The following is a 17,920-nucleotide window of genomic DNA, read 5'->3' as shown; positions in this document are numbered from 1 at the left end:
CATAATTATTTATTGAGTACCTTAGAGAAAAAGATATCTAGTATTTCCTGTCAGAGCAATCTCAATTGCATTTAATTGTCAAATAATTAGCAAATATTTTTAAGTGTTCACTTGTGTCAATAGTTGCTTCTATAATTTCCCCAACTGAAATTTAAACACACCCTAAAATACAATTTCCACTTTGATGTAAGATTAGAATTTGGCTTATTCTTGGCACCAATTCATAGTGTTCACTTTACCTCATCAATGTAACATGTTGCAGAAAACTTACCTTATCTTGTTTGTCGCCAAAATGACTAAAATACCATAGACTACAATTTGGGCTGGCCCCCTCAGGTGGATTCCATGTCCATATTACTGTGCAGAGGTTTTCAACAGAGACACTCAAATTTGTCACAGGTGGCTGAGTTTCTGTTCAAATCAAGGACAAAAAAAATGAATTTATCAACAGTATCTTTAATGGTTTGCTTAATTCTCCCAAGTCCTGGAGGGCAAGACAGTAATAGCTGAGTTAACAACATCTAACATTTACTGGGCCACGGACTATTCTAAATATTCCACACATATTAATCCATTTAATCCTCACAACAATCTTGGAGATAGGGACTAGTATTAGCCTAATGTTTTTGTTGTTGTTGTTGTTGTTGTTGTTGTTTGAGATAGAATCTCACTCTGTAACCCAAGCAGGAGTGCAGTGGCACGATCTCAGCTCACTGCAGCCTCTGCCTCCCGGGGTGAAGTGATTCACCTAGCCTGTTACTGGGACTACAGGCACATGCCACCACACCTGGCTAATTTTTGTAATTTTAGTAGAGATGGGTTTTTGCCATGCTGGCCAGGCTGGTCTCGAACTCCTGAGCTCAAGTGATCCACCTACCTAGGCCTCCCGAAGTGCTGGGATTACAGGCGTGAGCCACCGGACCTGGCCTATTGGCCTCATATTAAAGATGAGGCAACTGAGGCAACAAGCAGGTGAAGTAATTTGTTCCATATCCCATGGCTACAGTAAACGGCAGAGCTGGGACTCTCACTTGAAAAGTGTGGCTCCAAGGTCACATTCTTAACCACTTCCATAGAGAAGAGTGATATTCTTAAATACTAATATTTCCAAGTTGTTCTCTTCCAGGAATTTGGGGTTCCCTAACCTTGGGATCCACACCTCACTCAATACAGACTGCTCAGACTGGGCACGGCGGCTCACACCTATAATCCTGGCACTTTGGGAGACCAAGCGGCTTGAGCCCAGGAGTTTGAGACCAGCCCGGGCAACATAGCAAAATCCCGTCTATACAAAAAAGTTACAAAAGTTAGCCAAACATGCTGGTACATGCCTATAGTCCCAGGTACTTGGGGGTTGAAGCAAAAGGATGACTTGAACCCGGGAGTTTGAGGCTGCAGTGAGCCAAGATCATGCCACTGCACACTCTAACCTGTGTGACGGAGCAAGACCCTGTCTCAAAAACAATGACGACAACAACAAAAAACCAGATTGTTCAAAATCTCAGCAGTTCTAGACATGAAGTCCTTGCCCACACCTAGGTCCTGAATGGTATTGCCTAGGTTTTCTTGTAGGATTTTAATGGTTTTAGGTCTAACATTTAAGTCTTTAATCCATCTTGAATTAATTTTTGTATAAGGTGTAAGGAAGGGATCCAGTTTCAGCTTTCTACATATGGCTAGACAGTTTTCCCAGCACCATTTTATTAAATAGGGAATCCTTTCCCCATTTCTTGTTTTTGTCAGGTTTGTCAAAGATCAGATAGTTGTAGATATGCGGCATCATTTCTGAGGGCTCTGTTCTGTTCCATTGATCTATGTCTCTGTTGTGGTACCAGTACCATGCTGTTTTGGTTACTGTAGCCTTGTAGTATACTTTGAAGTCAGGTAGCGTGATGCCTCCAGCTTTGTTCTTTTGGCTTAGGATTGACTTGGCGATGCGGGCTCTTTTTTGGTTCCATATGAACTTTAAAGTAGTTTTTTCCAATTCTGTGAAGAAAGTCATTGGTAGCTTGATGGGGATGGCATTGAATCTATAAATTACCTTGGGCAGTATGGCCATTTTCATGATATTGATTCTTCCAACCCATGAGCATGGAATGTTCTTCCATTTGTTTGTATCCTCTTTTATTTCATTGAGCAGTGGTTTGTAGTTCTCCTTGAAGAGGTCCTTCACATCCCTTGTCAGTTGGATTCCTAGGTATTTTATTCTCTTTGAAGCAACTGTGAATGGGAGTTCACTCATGATTTGGCTCTCTGTTTGTCTGTGATTGGTGTACAAGAATGCTTGTGATTCTTGTACATTGATTTTGTATCCTGAGACTTTGCTGAAGTTGCTAATCAGCTTAAGGAGATTTTGGGCTGAGATGATGGGGTTTTCTAGATCTACAATCATGTCATCTGCAAACAGGGACAGTTTGACTTCCTCTTTTCCTAATTGAATACCCATTATTTCCTTCTCCTGCCTGATTGCTCTGGCCAGAACTTCCAGCACTATGTTGAATAGGAGTGGTGAGAGAGGGCATTCCTGTCTTGTGCCAGTTTTCAAAGGGAATGCTTCCAGTTTTTGCCCATTCAGTATGATATTGGCTGTGGGTTTGTCATAGATAGCTCTTATTATTTTGAGATACATCCCATCAATACCTAATTTATTGAGAGTTTTTAGCAGGAAGGGTTGTTGAATTTTGTCAAAGGCCTTTTCTGCATCTATTGAGATAATCATGTGGTTTTTGTCTTTGGTTCTGTTTATATGCTGGATTACATTTATTGATTTGTGTATGTTGAACCAGCCTTGCATCCCAGGGATGAAGCCCACTTGATCATGGTGTATAAGCTTTTTGATGTGCTGCTGGATTTGGTTTGCCAGTATTTTATTGAGGATTTTTGCATCAATGTTCATCAAGGATATTGGTCTGAAATTCTCTTTTTTGGTTATGTCTCTGACAGGCTTTGGTATCAGGACGATGCTGGCTTCATAAAATGTGTTAGGGAGGATTCCCTCTTTTTCTATCGATTGGAATAGTTTCAGAAGGAATGGTACCAGTTCCTCCTTGTACCTCTGGTAGAATTTGGCTGTGAATCCATCAGGTCCTGGACTCTTTTTGGTTGGTAAGCTATTGATTATTGCCACAATTTCAGAACCTGTTATTGGTCTATTCAGAGATTCAACTTCTTCCTGGTTTAGTCTTGGGAGGGTGTATTTGTTGAGGAATTTATCCATTTCTTCTAGATTTTCTAGTTTATTTGCATAGAAGTGTTTGTAGTATTCTCTGATGGTAGATTGTATTTCTGTGGGATCGGTGGTGATATCCTCTTTTTCATTTTTTATTGCATCTATTTGATTCTTCTCTCTTTTCTTCTTTATTAGTCTTGCTGGCGGTCTATCAATTTTGTTGATCTTTTCAAAAAACCAGCTCCTGGATTCATTAATTTTTTGAAGGGTTTTTTGTGTCTCTATTTCCTTCAGTTCTGCTCTGATTTTAGTTATTTCTAGCCTTCTGCTAGCTTTTGAATGTGTTTGCTCTTGCTTTTCTAGTTCTTTTAATTGTGATGTTAGGGTGTCAATTTTGGATCTTTCCTGCTTTCTCTTGTGGGCATTTAGTGCTATAAATTTCCCTCTACACACAATGGCAACAAAAGCCAAAATTGACAAATGGGATCTAATTAAACTAAAGAGCTTCTGCACAGCAAAAGAAACTACCATCAGAGTGAACAGGCAACCTACAGAATGGGAGAAAATTTTTGCAACCTACTCATCTGACAAAGGGCTAATATCCAGAATCTACAATGAACTCAAACAAATTTACAAGAAAAAAACAAACAACCCCATCAAAAAGTGGGCAAAGGATATGAACAGACACTTCTCAAAAGAAGACATTTATGCAGCCAAAAAACACATGAAAAAATGCTCATCATCACTGGCCATCAGAGAAATGCAAATCAAAACCACAGTGAGATACCATCTCACACCAGTTAGAATGGCCATCATTAAAAAGTCAGGAAACAACAGGTGCTGGAGAGGATGTGGAGAAATAGGAACACTTTTACACTGTTGGTGGGACTGTAAACTAGTTCAACCATTGTGGAAGTCAGTGTGGCGATTCCTCAGGGATCTCGAACTAGAAATACCATTTGACCCAGCCATCCCATTACTGGTATATACCCAAAGGACTATAAATCATGCTGCTATAAAGACACATGCACACGTATGTTTATTGCGGCACTATTCACAATAGCAAAGACTTGGAACCAACCCAAATGTCCAACAACGATAGACTGGATTAAGAAAATGTGGCACATATACACCATGGAATACTATGCAGCCATAAAAAATGATGAGTTCATGTCCTTTGTAGGGACATGGATGAAACTGGAAAACATCATTCTCAGTAAACTATCCCAAGGACAAAAAAACCAAACACCGCATGTTCTCACTCATAGGTGGGAACTGAACAATGAGAACTCATGGACACAGGAAGGGGAACATCACACTCCGGGGACTGTTGTGGGGTAGGGGGAGGGGGGAGGGACAGCATTAGGAGATATACCTAATGCTAAATGACGAGTTAATGGGTGCAGCAAAACAACATGGCACATGGATACATATGTAACAAACCTGCACATTGTACACATGTACGCTAAAACCTAAAGTATAAAAAAAAAAATCTCAGCAGTTCTATAAGTAAGTTTAAGAAGCTCATCTTTAATTCTGCTTGCTAACATGACCTGGTAATTGTTTTTTTATAGCTTTTCCAAAGAAGTACTGAGAAAGAGACTTAGCAGCCCTTGTTCCCCTGAGGTCTGACACTAAACAGCTGGAGCTAGAGCTTTGACTAATCTGAAGAGGGAAGAGAAAGAGGAGGAACTGTGAAACATCATTTTAAACTTTCCTGAGAACTTCTCCTGAGACTATCAAAATCATCCCCCAGAAACTGGGTGATGGGTATACAGGAACCCTCTGTCCTACCTTTGCAACTTTTCTGTAAATCAAAAATTATTTCAACATAGAAGTTTATTAAAATTATTTGAAAATAATTCCCCCAAATTTTCTAAAGTGATGAACAGAACCATTATTAATTACTTAAGGATTATAGTAATAGTAATTTACCAAATGATAGAGTTAAATCTTGTACTCTATGCTAATACTTTGGAGTGCACTGGGCCTGTTACATAATCAGCAATATTTATACTGTTACCTTCCTCCCTAACTGAGCAAAAAATTCCATTTGTCCCAAAACATCAAAACATCAAACTCACAGGCACTCTGTAGTTGGTTTCTCTAACAGTCAATTTTATACATAGCAGCTACCTGGTCAGCAGTCTACAAAGGCCCTTGACCCTCAACATTCATTCCCTGGTGATTATTTAAAAGTCAGAAAACAGATGTTGATGAGGCTGTGGAAAATAGGGAATGCTTATACCCTGTTGGTGGAAATGCAAACTGGTTCCGCCACTGTGGAAAGCACTTTAGAGATTTCTCAGAGAACTTAAAATAGGCCAGGCACAGTGGTTCACGCCTATAATCCCAGCACTTTGGGAGGCTGAGGCGGGTGGATAACTTGAGATCATGAGTTCGGGACCAGCCTGGACAACATAATGAAACACCGTCTCTACTAAAAATACAAAAATTAGCCAGGCATGGTGGTGTACAACTGTAATACCAGAAACTCGGGAGGCTGTGGCATAAGAATCACTTGAACCCAGGAGATGGAGGTTGCAGTGAGCCAAGATTGCATCACTGCACCCCAGCCTGGGCAACAGAGCAAGACTATGTCTCAAAAAAAAAAAAGGACTTAAAATAGAACTACCATTCAACCCAACAATTCCATTACTTGATATATACCCAAAGGAAAATAACTCATTCTATCATAAAGACACATGTACCTGTATGTTCACTGCAGCACTATTCACAAAAGCAAGGACACGGAATTAACCTAAGTGCCCACCAACAGTGGATTGGATAAAGATAATGTGGCACATATATACCATGGAATACTATGCAGCCATAAAATGAATGAAACCATGCCCTTTGCAGCAACATGGGTGGAGCTAGAGGCCTTTATCCTAAGTGATCTAATGCAAGAATAGAAAACCAAATACCGCATGTTCTCACTTATAAGTGGGTGTTAAAACACTGAATACACATGATCATAAAGATGGAAATGATAGACACTGGGGATCACTAGACAGGGGAGGGAGGGAGGTGGGTTTGGGGGCTGAAGAACCACCTGTTGGGTACTATGGTTACAGCCTCGGTGATCGGATTGTTGGACCCCAAGTCTCAGCATCATGCAGTTTACCCATGTAGCAAATCTGTGCATATACCCTTTAATCTATAATAAAATTTGAAATAAAAAAAATCATTCCCTCTTCTAACTCTACCTTTTCCCAAGGTCCAATTGTGGGAAGGGGCAGCCCACAGCAGGACAAGGCCTTGTGGAAACAAAGAATTCCTATTGCACTGCATTAAAACTGAGCTAGTACCAGGGAGCACAAATGGCTCAGACAACAGTGCTATCGTTTTAAGTGATTAAAAGCATGTATGGCTATTCCATTTTGGCCTTTCTAACAGTATATCAATGATATCTTTTAAGACAAATCATTTGTCAGGTAGAGAGCCTCCAATAAAAACATTGGTCCTACTGGAGACTATGGTTTACCATAGGATTATCTGCCTTATTCTGCAGTTCCCAGAAACACAACCAAGATACATAGCTTAGCACTTCCAGTGCTCTCCCTACCCACCTACCTCCCACTCCCACACAAATATTAAAGCCCTGATAATAAAAATATACCTATTTATGGTTCACTTCAATTGTACTCCAATTTTCAAGGTAATTTTAACCTCAGTTTTGAAATAAAACAATGGCCTGCCCTATATTCAACCTTTCAAATGGGATTAATATTTTCCCATCTGTTTTGAAGTGTCCTTTGGTCAGATCTTCTAACTGGTTTGCATTTTGGGCTTCTTGGGGCTATCTGCTATCCTTTTCTTTTTCTCTTCTGGTTTCCTCCATATCTTTTGATTTTTCTACTTCCCACACTTTAAACACACACACACACATGGATTCCGGGAATAAGGCAAGAGTAGGAAGCACCAGACATCTATCTCCTCACCTAGATAAAAATGGTAGTGGCAGAATCTGTTTGATGTAACAATTTTGGAAGACTGAAGAGTTATATTAGGAAACACTTATATTGAAGGCTTGCAATTTCCAAGGAAAGGCTTGAACAACAAATTGCAACAAATTTTAATCAATGTCAGCTTTTACATAGTAGTAGCTGCCCATCCTTCATCTCCAACCCCATGGCAGGCAGCTGTGCACATGTTCCTGGAGCCCTCTGCCCACAGCTTGCAGGCTATGCGGGCAAAAGTACTCTGTCCTCCAAATATCAGGGATTTGTACTCTGATTACTGATTGCTGCTTCTAATCACAGAGGTACAGACAAAGAGGCTGGCAGCCATTGTGGTTGCACCTGTCCCCATTGTTGCAAGCCCTCCCTATCCAGCTAAAGTGATTTCCAGAAGATGTAAAAGAATGGCGCTCTTCCCTTGTCACTTCATTTTTCTCCTTTTCTACTTTTGGGAGCCAGGCATTAAAGATTAGAAATTCTTAAACAACTACAGTGGCTGGGCATGGTGACTCACACCTATAATCCCAGCACTTCGGTAGGCCAAGGCAGGAGGAGTACTTGAGGCCAGCAGTTAAAGACCAGCCCTGGCAACGTTGCAAGATCCCATCTCTACCAAAACAATTTTTTTTTGTTTGTTTAAATTAGCTAGGTGTGGTGGCATGAATCTGTAGTTCCAGTTCCCACTGAAGTGGGAGGATCACTTGAGCCCAGGGATTTGAGGTTACAGTGAGCTGTGATCACACCACTGCACTCTAGCCTGGGCAACAGAGTGAGACTAGGTCTCAAAAACAAAACAAAACAAAATGAAACAAAACTATATACACAAAAAAAAAAAATAGAAAGTGACCACACATGCTCAGGGAAAGCCCAGAAAAAAACCTGAGAAGACTAAGTTTACACTTCAGGTTGATGCTCAACACACAGACAGCCTACAATAATCAAAAAAATAAAAACAATAAACAATAACAAAAAAACAGCAAATCATGGGGGAAGGGGGGAATCTGGTTTCCAGAGAAACCAGATTTAAATGTCCAGTTTTTAACAAAGAATCACAAGGCTGACAAAAACAAAACAAAACAAAACAAACAAAAAAAAAAACAGGAAACTATGGCCCATTCAAAGAAAAAAAAGTTAAACAACAGCAAACCTGTCCCTGAAAAAGACCTGATGGCAAATGTATTAAAGAAAGATTCTGAAACAAGTATCTTCAGATGTTCACAGAACTAAAGGAAGATGTGGAGAGAGTCAAGAAAATGATATGTAAGCAAAATGAAAATACCAATAAAGAGATAGAAAACCTAAAAAGAGACCAAAAAGAAACTCTGGAGCAGAAAAGCACAACTGAAATAAAAAATTCACTAAAAAGAATCAAAGGTAGATTTGAGCAGGCAGAAGAAAGAATCAATAAACTTGAAATTAGGGCAATAAAAATTATTGAGTCCAAGGAACAGAAAGAAAAAAAGATTGAAGAAAAGTGAACAGAGTCTAAGAGACCTGTGGTACACCATCAGCAGACCAGTGTATGCATTATGGGGGTTCCAGGAGAAGAGAGAGAAAGGGGAAGAAAGAATACTTGAAAAAATAATGAGCCGGGTGTGGTGGCTCATCCCAGCACTTTGGGAGGCCAAGGCAGGCAGATTGCCTGGGTCCAGGAGTTCGAAATCAGCCTAGCCAACATGGCAATATCCCAGTTCTACTAAAAATACAAAAATTAGCTGAGTGTGGTGGTGCACATCTGTAATCCCAGCTACTTGGGTGGCTGAGGCAGGAGAATCGCTTGAACCCGGGAGGCAGAGGTTGCAGTGAGCTGAGATCGTGCTACTCCACTCCAGCCTGGGTGACAGAGTTAGACTCTGTCTCAAAAAAAGAAAAGAAAGAAATAATGGATGACAACTTCCCAAATTTGATGAAAGGCGTAAATATAAACATCTAAAATGTAGACGATGCAGTGAAAGCAGTACTATTGGAAAAATTTATAGCTATAAACACATATTAAGAAACAAGAAAGATCTCAAATCAGCAACTTTAACTTTACAACTTGCGTAACTAGAAAAAGAACAAACTAATCTTAAGCTATCATAAGGAAGGAAATAATGAAGATTAGACCAGAGATAAAAGAAAAAGGGAATAGAAAAATAGAGAAAATCAGTGAAACTAAAAGCTTCTTGAAAAGATCAACAAAATGGACAAAACTTTAGCTAGATGGACTAATAAGAAAGAAGACTGAAATTACTAAAATCAAAAATGAAAATGAGAATTTTACTCATTTTCAAAAATGAAAACGAGTATTTCTCTAGAATCATTACTACTGATTCTAAAGAAATAAAAAGGGTTATAAGAGAGTACTACGAACAACCGTACACTAACAAATTGGACAGCCTAGATGAAATGGAGACATTTCCAGAAACACAAAACCACAAAAACTAAATCACAAAGAAATGGGAAATCTAAACAGACCTATAAAGTAGTAAGGAGATTGAATCAGTAATCAAAAATCTCCCAACAAAGAAAAACCCTAGACCTGATGGCTTCACAGATAAAATTCTACCAAACATCTAAAGAACTAGTACCAAACCTTCTCAAACTTCATAACTCATTCTACGAGGCCAGCATTACCTGATACCAAAGCCAGACAAAGACGCTACAAGAAAACTATAGACCCATATGCCTTATGAACATTGATGTACAAATTCTCAACAAAATAGCAGTAAAGTGAATATAGGGGCATATCTATAATCAAAAGGATTACAGACCATGACCAAGTGGGATTTATTCCTGGAATACAAAGATGTTTTAACATACAAAACTTGATCAATGTAATATACCACATTAACAGAATAAAGGGGAAAAAAACTACCTGATCATCTCAATTGATACAGAAAAAGCATTAGACAAAATTTACTTTTCATGATAAAAACACTCAACAAACTAGGAGTGTAAGAAAATTGACTTAAAAGTTATATATGAAAAACTCACAGCAAATATCACCCTTAATGGTGAAAGACTGAAAGCTTTTCCTTTAGGGTCAGGAATGAAACAAAGATGCCCACTTTCACCACTCCTATTCAACATAGTACTTGAAGTTCTACCCAGAGCAATTAGGCAAGAAAAAGAGATAAAAGACATCCAGTTAAAATAAGGGGTAAAATTATCTCTGTTTGTAGATGATATGGAAACACATCCCATGTTCATGTATTAGAACACTTAATATTCTTAAGATGTCAATACTATCCAAAGTGATATACAGATTCAATTCAATCCTTATCAAAATCTTAATGGCATAGTTTTGCAGAAATAGAAAAATCCATCCTAAAATTCTTATGAAATCTCAGGGAACCCTGAATAGCCAAACAGTCTTGAAACGGAAAAACAAAGCTGTAGGACTCACACTTCCTGATTTCAGAACTTACTACAAAGCTGCAATAATCAAAACAGTGTGTACTGGAATAAAGATAGACATACCGATCAATGTAATAGAATAGACAGTCCAGAAATAAACCATCACATGTATGGGCAAATGATTTTGACAAGAGTGCCAAGACCACTCAATGCAGACAATCTTTTGAACAAATGGTGCTGGGAAAACTGGATATCCATATGAAAAAGAATGAAATTGGACCCTTACCTAATACCAAGTAAAAAAAAAATTCAAAATGGATCAGAGACTGAAATTGTAAGACTAAAACTATAAAATTTTTAGAAGAAAACATAAGACAAAAGCTTCATACCATTGGATTCAGCAACAATTTCTTGGATATGACACCAACAATGTAGGTAACAAAAGAAAAAATTGACGAATTAGATTTCATGGAAAAAATTAAAATGTGTGCATCAAAATATTCACAGAAAAAAGTGACTCACAGAATGTAAAAATATGTGTAAATCATATATCTGATAAGGGATTAATATCCAGAATATACAGAGAATGCCTAAAACTCAACATTAAAAAAAAACTCAATTCAGAAATAGGCAAAGGCTTAAATAGATATTTCACCAACAAAGATATGCAAATAGCCAATAAGCACATGAAGGTGTTCATCATCACTAATATTTAGGAAAATGCAAACCAAAACCACAATGAGATTTCACCTCACCCCCATTAGAATGGCTACTATCAAAAAATAGAAAATAAATGTTGGCAAAGATACGGAAAAATTCAAACCCCAGTGCATAGTTGGTGGAAATTTAAAATTTCACTATGGACAACAGTATGGTGGTTCCTCAAAAAAATTACAAATAGAATTATCATATGATACAGTAATTCCATTTCTGGGTATATACCCAAAAGAAGTGAAAACAAGGTCTCAAAGAGATATTCTACACCCAAGTTCATAATAGTATTGTGAAATCGCTAAAACATGGAAGCAACCTAAGTGTCCATTGACAGATAGATAAGCAAAATGTGGTATATGCATACAATGGAGTATTAGTCAGTTTTTAAAACGGAAAAATTCTGACATATGATACAGCATGAACCATGAGGGCATTATGCTAACAGAAATAAGCCAGTCATAAAAAAGACAAATAGTATAAATCATGCTGCTATAAAGACACATGCACACATATGTTTATTGCGGCACTACTCACAATAGCAAAGACTTGGAACCAACCCAAATGTCCAACAATGATAGACTGGATTAAGAAAATGTGGCACATATACACCATGGAATACTATGCAGCCATAAAAAAAGATGAGTTCATGTCCTTTGTAGGGACATGGATGAAACTGGAAACCATCATTCTCAGCAAACTATCGCAAGGACAAAAAACCAAACACCGCACATTCTCACTCATAGGTGGAAACTGAACATTGAGAACACTTGGACACAGGAAGGGGAACATCACACACTGGGGCCTGTTGTGGGGTGGGGGGACGGGGGAGGGACAGCATTAGGAGATATACCTAATGTAAATGACGAGTTAATGGGCGCAGCACACCAACATGGCACATGTATACATATGTAACAAACCTGCACGTTGTGCAATGTACCCTAGAACTTAAAGTATAATAAAAATATATATATATATAAATACAAAAAGGAAAAATTCTGACATATGATACAACATGAACCATAAGGGCATTATGCTAACAGAAATAAGCCAGTCACAAAAAAGACAAATAGTATATCATTACATTCATATGAGATACTTAGAGTAGTCAAAATCATAGAGACAGAAAGTAGAATGGTGTTTGCCAGGGGCTAGGGGCAGGGGAAAATGGGGAGTTATTGTTTAATGGGTACAGAGTTTCAGTTTTACAAGATAAAAAGAGTTATGGGGATGGATGGTGATGATGGCTGCACAGCATTATGAATGCATTCAGTAACACTGAACTGTGTACTTAAAAATGATTAAGATGGTAAATTTTATGTTATGTGTATTTTATAATAAAAAATTGAAGAAAACACAGGCACTGAAACTTTAAATATAATCTCCAAATGTTTAAATATATACAAATACATGTGAACTGTGTGTGTATACAACATGCCTAGACATATACATGATTAAGTGATGATTATACTACTTGTAAAGGTCTCTAACAGCTCTTCGTGTATAACTTCAACATAGTGTAGTGTTTAAGAGCACAGACTCTGGAGCCTGACTGCCTGAGTTTATATCCCACCTCTACTACTTGCCAGCAGGCAAATTACTTAACCTCTCTATTTCTCAGTTTTCTCATCTCTAATATGAGGATAATAATAGTACCCTCTTGCAAAGGGTTATTATGAGGATTAAATGGGTTAATACAAACAATGTGCTTAGAATAGTGCCCACAGGCAGCAAGTGCTATGTGTTAGCTATCTGCTTTATTTCTTTAAGACAAAACAATTCTAAAGAGTGGCTTTTTTTTTTTTTTTGGAGACGGAGTCTCACTCTGTCACCCAGGCTGGAGTGCGCTGGTGTGATCTCAGCTCACTGCAAACTCTGCCTCCTGGGTTCAAGCGATTCTCCTGCCTCAGCCTCCCGAGTAGCTGGGATTACAGGTGTGCACTGCCACGCCCGGCTAATTTTTGTATTTTTAGTAGAGACTGGGTTTCGCCATGTTGGCCAGGCTGGTCTCGAACTCCTGACCTCAAGTGATCCACCCACCTCGGCCTCCCAAAGTGCTGGGATTACAGGCATGAACCACTGTGTCTGGCCAGGGTTGCTTTGGTTTTCTCTTGAATTGATATGTGCCCCGGCCTTTGAGACAGAACAGTTATCCCTTCTACCTGATAAGCTTCCCTTAGGCACCTAATTTCGACCATGTCTTGGGGATTGCACCACTGACTTCAGAAAAGGGAGTAGGAAGGGACCCAAGTATGTCTGTTATCTAAACCTCAAATCCCAAGTTTGTACAGTCATCTACCACAACATCCTATTTAAATTAAGAGTTAATACAATCTACTATTTAATAAGAAGGCATTTTGCTTAGCTTATAGCTTTTGCTCTCGCCTGTCCAATCACAGCAGCTAGCAGAGGCATGCACATTTCGGGAAAAGTTAAGGAAATCACAAGAGTCATATATGAGTCATCTGTCCCCTTCCCTTACATCCACTCAGGCATCAACTCCTTGTTTGTTTTTTTCTTGCAACATCTTTCTTAGTTACCCCAATCATGCAAATATGCTCTGTTGTGCCCCACCAGGTGGGAAGATACCAGTAAGTCATGGTCCTGGACAGGAAGGGTTCACAGCACATTTTTCGAGTGGAGACCTGCAACCATAGATTCTTATGTAGCTTCACACTCCAGGGGCTCCCCTACCCAGTCAAGTCTCCCTGCTTGCTTCCTCCTCCTGTGTTATTTTTCCCATGCTGTGCTGGACTCAGAGCTTTCAAGGGCAAATCAAGCTATTCTGCCTGGATTGACCTTACCAATGCCCTCTCCTGCCAAGCCAGGCTCCTTCCTGACCACAAAGGAGCACTCTCACCCTCATTTCTGGGTCTCTGCTCCTGCTATTCCCCCCACCTGGAATAAATACTCCACCTACTCAAATCCCACTCATCCAGAAGATCTAGCTCAAGTTTTACCACTTCCATAAAAACTATCAACCTTCAGCTTTTTCTCTTTTGAATGCCTATAGTACTAGTTGTTTGGACCACACAGCCCAGCCACTATAAAGCCAGTCTCCAATGTAGTATCAGTCACTTCTTTTTTTGTTTTGAGACCGTCTTGCTCTGTCGCCCAGGCTGAAGTGCAGTGGCCTGATCTTCGCTCACTGCAACCTCTGCCTCCCAGGATCAAGTGAGTCTCATGCCTCAGCCTCCTGAGTGGCTGGGATTACAGGCATGTAATCCCACACTCGGCTAATTTTTGTATTTTTAGTAGACGGGGTTTTGCCATGTTGGCCAGGCTCAAACTCCTGGCCTCAAGTGATCCACCCGCCTCAGTCTCCTAAAGTGCTGGGATTACAGGCATGAGCCACTGCACCCGGCCTAATATAGTATCATTAGCTTCTTAACAAATGGCTTGCACATACTTTCGTGGGTCCCAAGCCGTCCTGCCCTGCTACCCTGGGAGGTGTCCGGCTAAGGACTCGCGTCTTTTCTGCTGGGCAGAAGCAGTGAGTACAGTGGTTATGGGCATGACCTCTGGAATCAGGCTGCCAGGGTTGGAAACCTAGCTCTTCCACTTTGCCAACTATGCGAATTTGGGCAAGGGTCTTGGTCGCACTGTGCCTCAACTTTTTTGTGTACAAAATGGGACTAATAACAGCAACTACAGGTTATATTATTGGTAAAGATTAAATGAAATAGTACAAGTAAAGCAGTTAGAAAACTGCCGGGCATAAATGCTATATACATGCTAGTTATAATTAAGACATGCCACAATGTGGGCCATTGAGTGGGACAGGTTAAACTAAGCTAGTAATCTAATCACTCTTATAAACACTCTGAGGATTAGAGCTGGAGGAGCTCTTAGAATTTATGCAGTTCAACCTCCTCATTTCACAGATGAGAAAACTAACTGCAGCACAAAAGAGAAGAAATGACCAGCCCAGAGTCCCACAGCTGGTAAATATCAGAACCATTAAAACTCAAGTCGTGGCCGGGCGCGGTGGCTCACGCTTGTAATCCCAGCACTTTGGGAGGCCGAGGCGGGCGGATCACGAGGTCAGGAGATCGAGACCACGGTGAAATCCCGTCTCTACTAAAAATACAAAAAAAAATTAGCCGGGCATGGTGGCGGGCGCCTGTAGTCCCAGCTACTCGGAGAGGCTGAGGCAGGAGAATGGCGTGAACCCGGGAGGCGGAGGTTGCAGTGAGCCGAGATCGCGCCACTGCACTCCAGCCTGGGCGACAGAGCGAGACTCCGTCTCAAAAAAAAAAAAAAAAAAAAACTCAAGTCGCACTGGAAACATCTAATTTTTTCCCACCATACCTCAATGCAATTTTATCAATACTTTTAATGGGGAAAGAAGTTTCTGTTTTCTAAATAAGCAAGTTAACAACAAACCATTGTGACAAGACTGATGAAGTTGGGAGTTGCCAGTATTGTCTAGATGGCCAGCTGTTGTTTCAGGTGTGTGTGGGAGTGAGTCTGTAGGAGGGAGGGTGCCGGAGTGGCACTGCGAAAATCAGCAGACTAATGAGATGGGTAACTTTAGACAAGTTCCTTCCCTTCTCTGGACTGCAATGTCCCCATACGATTATGGAAATCAGGTGTTCCCAACTGAACTACAGGCCCTTTTGGGGCAAGAATTTTGCTATACACTCTCAAGTTCTAAGTCAACCTAGAGAGCCTGGCTCAGTACTAAATAAGGCAGACACCTGAATAATTATTGACTGACAAGCTTCAAGTCTCCCTCAGGTCTCTACTCAAATGCCACCTTTCAGCAATATTTGTTTTCTTCTCGATCCACCCTTTTTACAATGGCAAACCCCTTCCCAGCTGCTGTGTTTTTATCTACTTAGCACCCTCAGACATATCATATATTTTACCCCCACCCCCCGATATGTCTGAGGGTAGGGACCTGATCTGTTTTGCTCACTGCTCCATCCTCAGCCCCTAAACACTGCCTGGCAGCATGTATTTTATTGACTGAATCCATAGAGGGCATTAAGGTTTCCTAATCAACATTTCAACTTGGATTTCAAAGCACATTGGTAAAAATGCAATAAGCATATATAAGTGTTTGTGTCAATGTGATAATAAAACCTATACAGTTTGGGGCTTTCATTGTCACCAAAAACGTCCAGAAGGCCATTCCTTCCAGGAGCTGCTCCTGCGGAAGTCATTAACTCCCAATTTTTCACAACTGCCAGGTTGATTAACTAGAAGTTACCAAACAGGGTGAGGGATATACACAACTCTCTGAACTATCTTTGCAACTTTTCCATAAATCCACAATTACTTTAAAATATAAGGTTTATTAAAGAGAGTGGGGCGGGTGGAGCATCTGCCGGGATGCTATTCTGGGTTTCCCAAAGGATTTCTTCGACGCCAGAGGGGGTCATGATCGTCACGTCCTTTTTCAACAAGGACTGAGATGTTTAGAGGTTCCCTTCAACTTCCACCCTTAAGAGCCACCCTTACACAGTGAGGATTGGCGCGGCCTCGGGCAAAGAGCCCCGGCGCGTTCTCAGCTCGCCTGAGCTTAGGTCGTGGTCCCCGCCGGCTCTGGCGCCTCATTTCCTCCCGGGCTCACAGGCGACATTCTGGACGCTGACCCGCGGCCCTCTGACGCCGTCGGCATGTTTCGGCCCCCCTGCCCCCGCACGCCTGGACGCCAGCCTCCTTGGCTCTTCCCGACTACAAGTCGCAGTCCTCTTACTTCGCTGCCGCCACCTCCGCCGCACCCGGAGTTCGGGAAAACCCCGCAGCTCCCGGGTCCCACCTCGAACTGGCCCCAGTACCGGGCCCCAGAGACCCCGCGCGGGAAGCCGCAGCTGCCGAGCGCGGGGCTTCGCGAGGGCAGCCCCCAGCACCCACCCCAGCTTCGGCCCTCCGCCCGGAGTTGACCTCCCGGGCCTTTCAGCCGTGACCCTCACCGCCCTCAGTCCTCCGGCCGCCCCTCGGGCCCCGAGGGTCGCACTCACCGGTAGGCGCGGCGCCCCCGCCCCCGCCGCCGGCGCAGAGCAGCAGCGCCCACACCCCGCAGAGCCGCGCCGGCCACTCCATGCAGCCTCTCGCCTCAGAGCCCGGCCGGGCTGGAGCCTTGGCAGTCCCCGCCTCCTTCGCTCCCTCTTCCACTTCCCGGCTCCGCCGCCCTGGAGGCTGGGGGCCGGCGCAGACGGGAATGGCTGCCCCGCCCACCGGCCTCAGGTAACCTGAGCCAGCGAGAGCGGCCGGACGAGGCGGGACGGCGCGCCGGCGGCTGAGGCGGGACGGCGCGCCGGCGGCTCTGGCGGCTCCTACGGCTTCCAAGGCTAGACACCTGGCCCATCCGCAGCTCCCGCGTCCGGTCTCTGACCGAACAAAACTTCTTCCACCACGTCGCCGCCCAGTCCGGGCGCTGCCTGGGCTCCCTCCCTCCGCGTGGCGGAGCCGGTGTCGCCGCTGCCTGCACACTTGCAGGGCCTCGGAGATGCTAGGGGCTGTGCCCTGCTGGACACCAGGACAGAGTCATCTGCGGAAAAGAGCCTTGACCTGGGAGTCTGGAGACCTGGCTTCCAGCCCTTGACCTCTGAGCCTTTGTTTGCTAGCGCTGACTCCAGGTTTAGTAATACCAGCCCTACTTCACTGGGTGGAGTTGGGGACACTAGCAGCACTGTGCTTTGTGAAAAGGACAAAGGGCATATTTGAAAGCTGGCTGTACATAATGTTGATTTTAAAAGGAACATTCCAAACATGAGGGAGGGTACCATAC

The 17,920-nt window shown here is 42.0% G+C and overlaps 1 protein-coding gene across 4 annotated transcripts in view; it reads right to left on the bottom strand.

Annotated features, from left to right (window-relative positions):
• Positions 1-17,562, bottom strand: part of IL13RA1 (interleukin 13 receptor subunit alpha 1) — a 79,485-nt gene extending 61,923 nt beyond the window's left edge. For 3 of the 4 annotated variants that reach the window (XM_055268485.2, XM_055268484.2, XM_055268486.2), the window contains exons 1-2: positions 17,151-17,439; positions 272-411 (exon numbers count right to left, since the gene is read on the bottom strand). In XM_055268485.2, the coding sequence (XP_055124460.1) occupies positions 272-411; positions 17,151-17,232 (222 nt within the window). In that variant the 5' untranslated portion in view covers positions 17,233-17,439. Of the gene's footprint in view, positions 1-271; positions 412-17,150 lie in introns of all 4 variants that reach the window. The other variant, XM_055268483.2, reaches the window with a different exon arrangement.
• Between the last annotated feature and the right edge of the window lie 358 nt (positions 17,563-17,920).

This window comes from Symphalangus syndactylus, chromosome X (genome assembly GCF_028878055.3).
Source record: "Symphalangus syndactylus isolate Jambi chromosome X, NHGRI_mSymSyn1-v2.1_pri, whole genome shotgun sequence".
NCBI lineage: Eukaryota > Metazoa > Chordata > Mammalia > Primates > Hylobatidae > Symphalangus > Symphalangus syndactylus.
The sequence above is the reverse complement of the archived record's forward strand: the minus strand, read 5'-3'. Positions and strand labels throughout refer to the sequence as shown.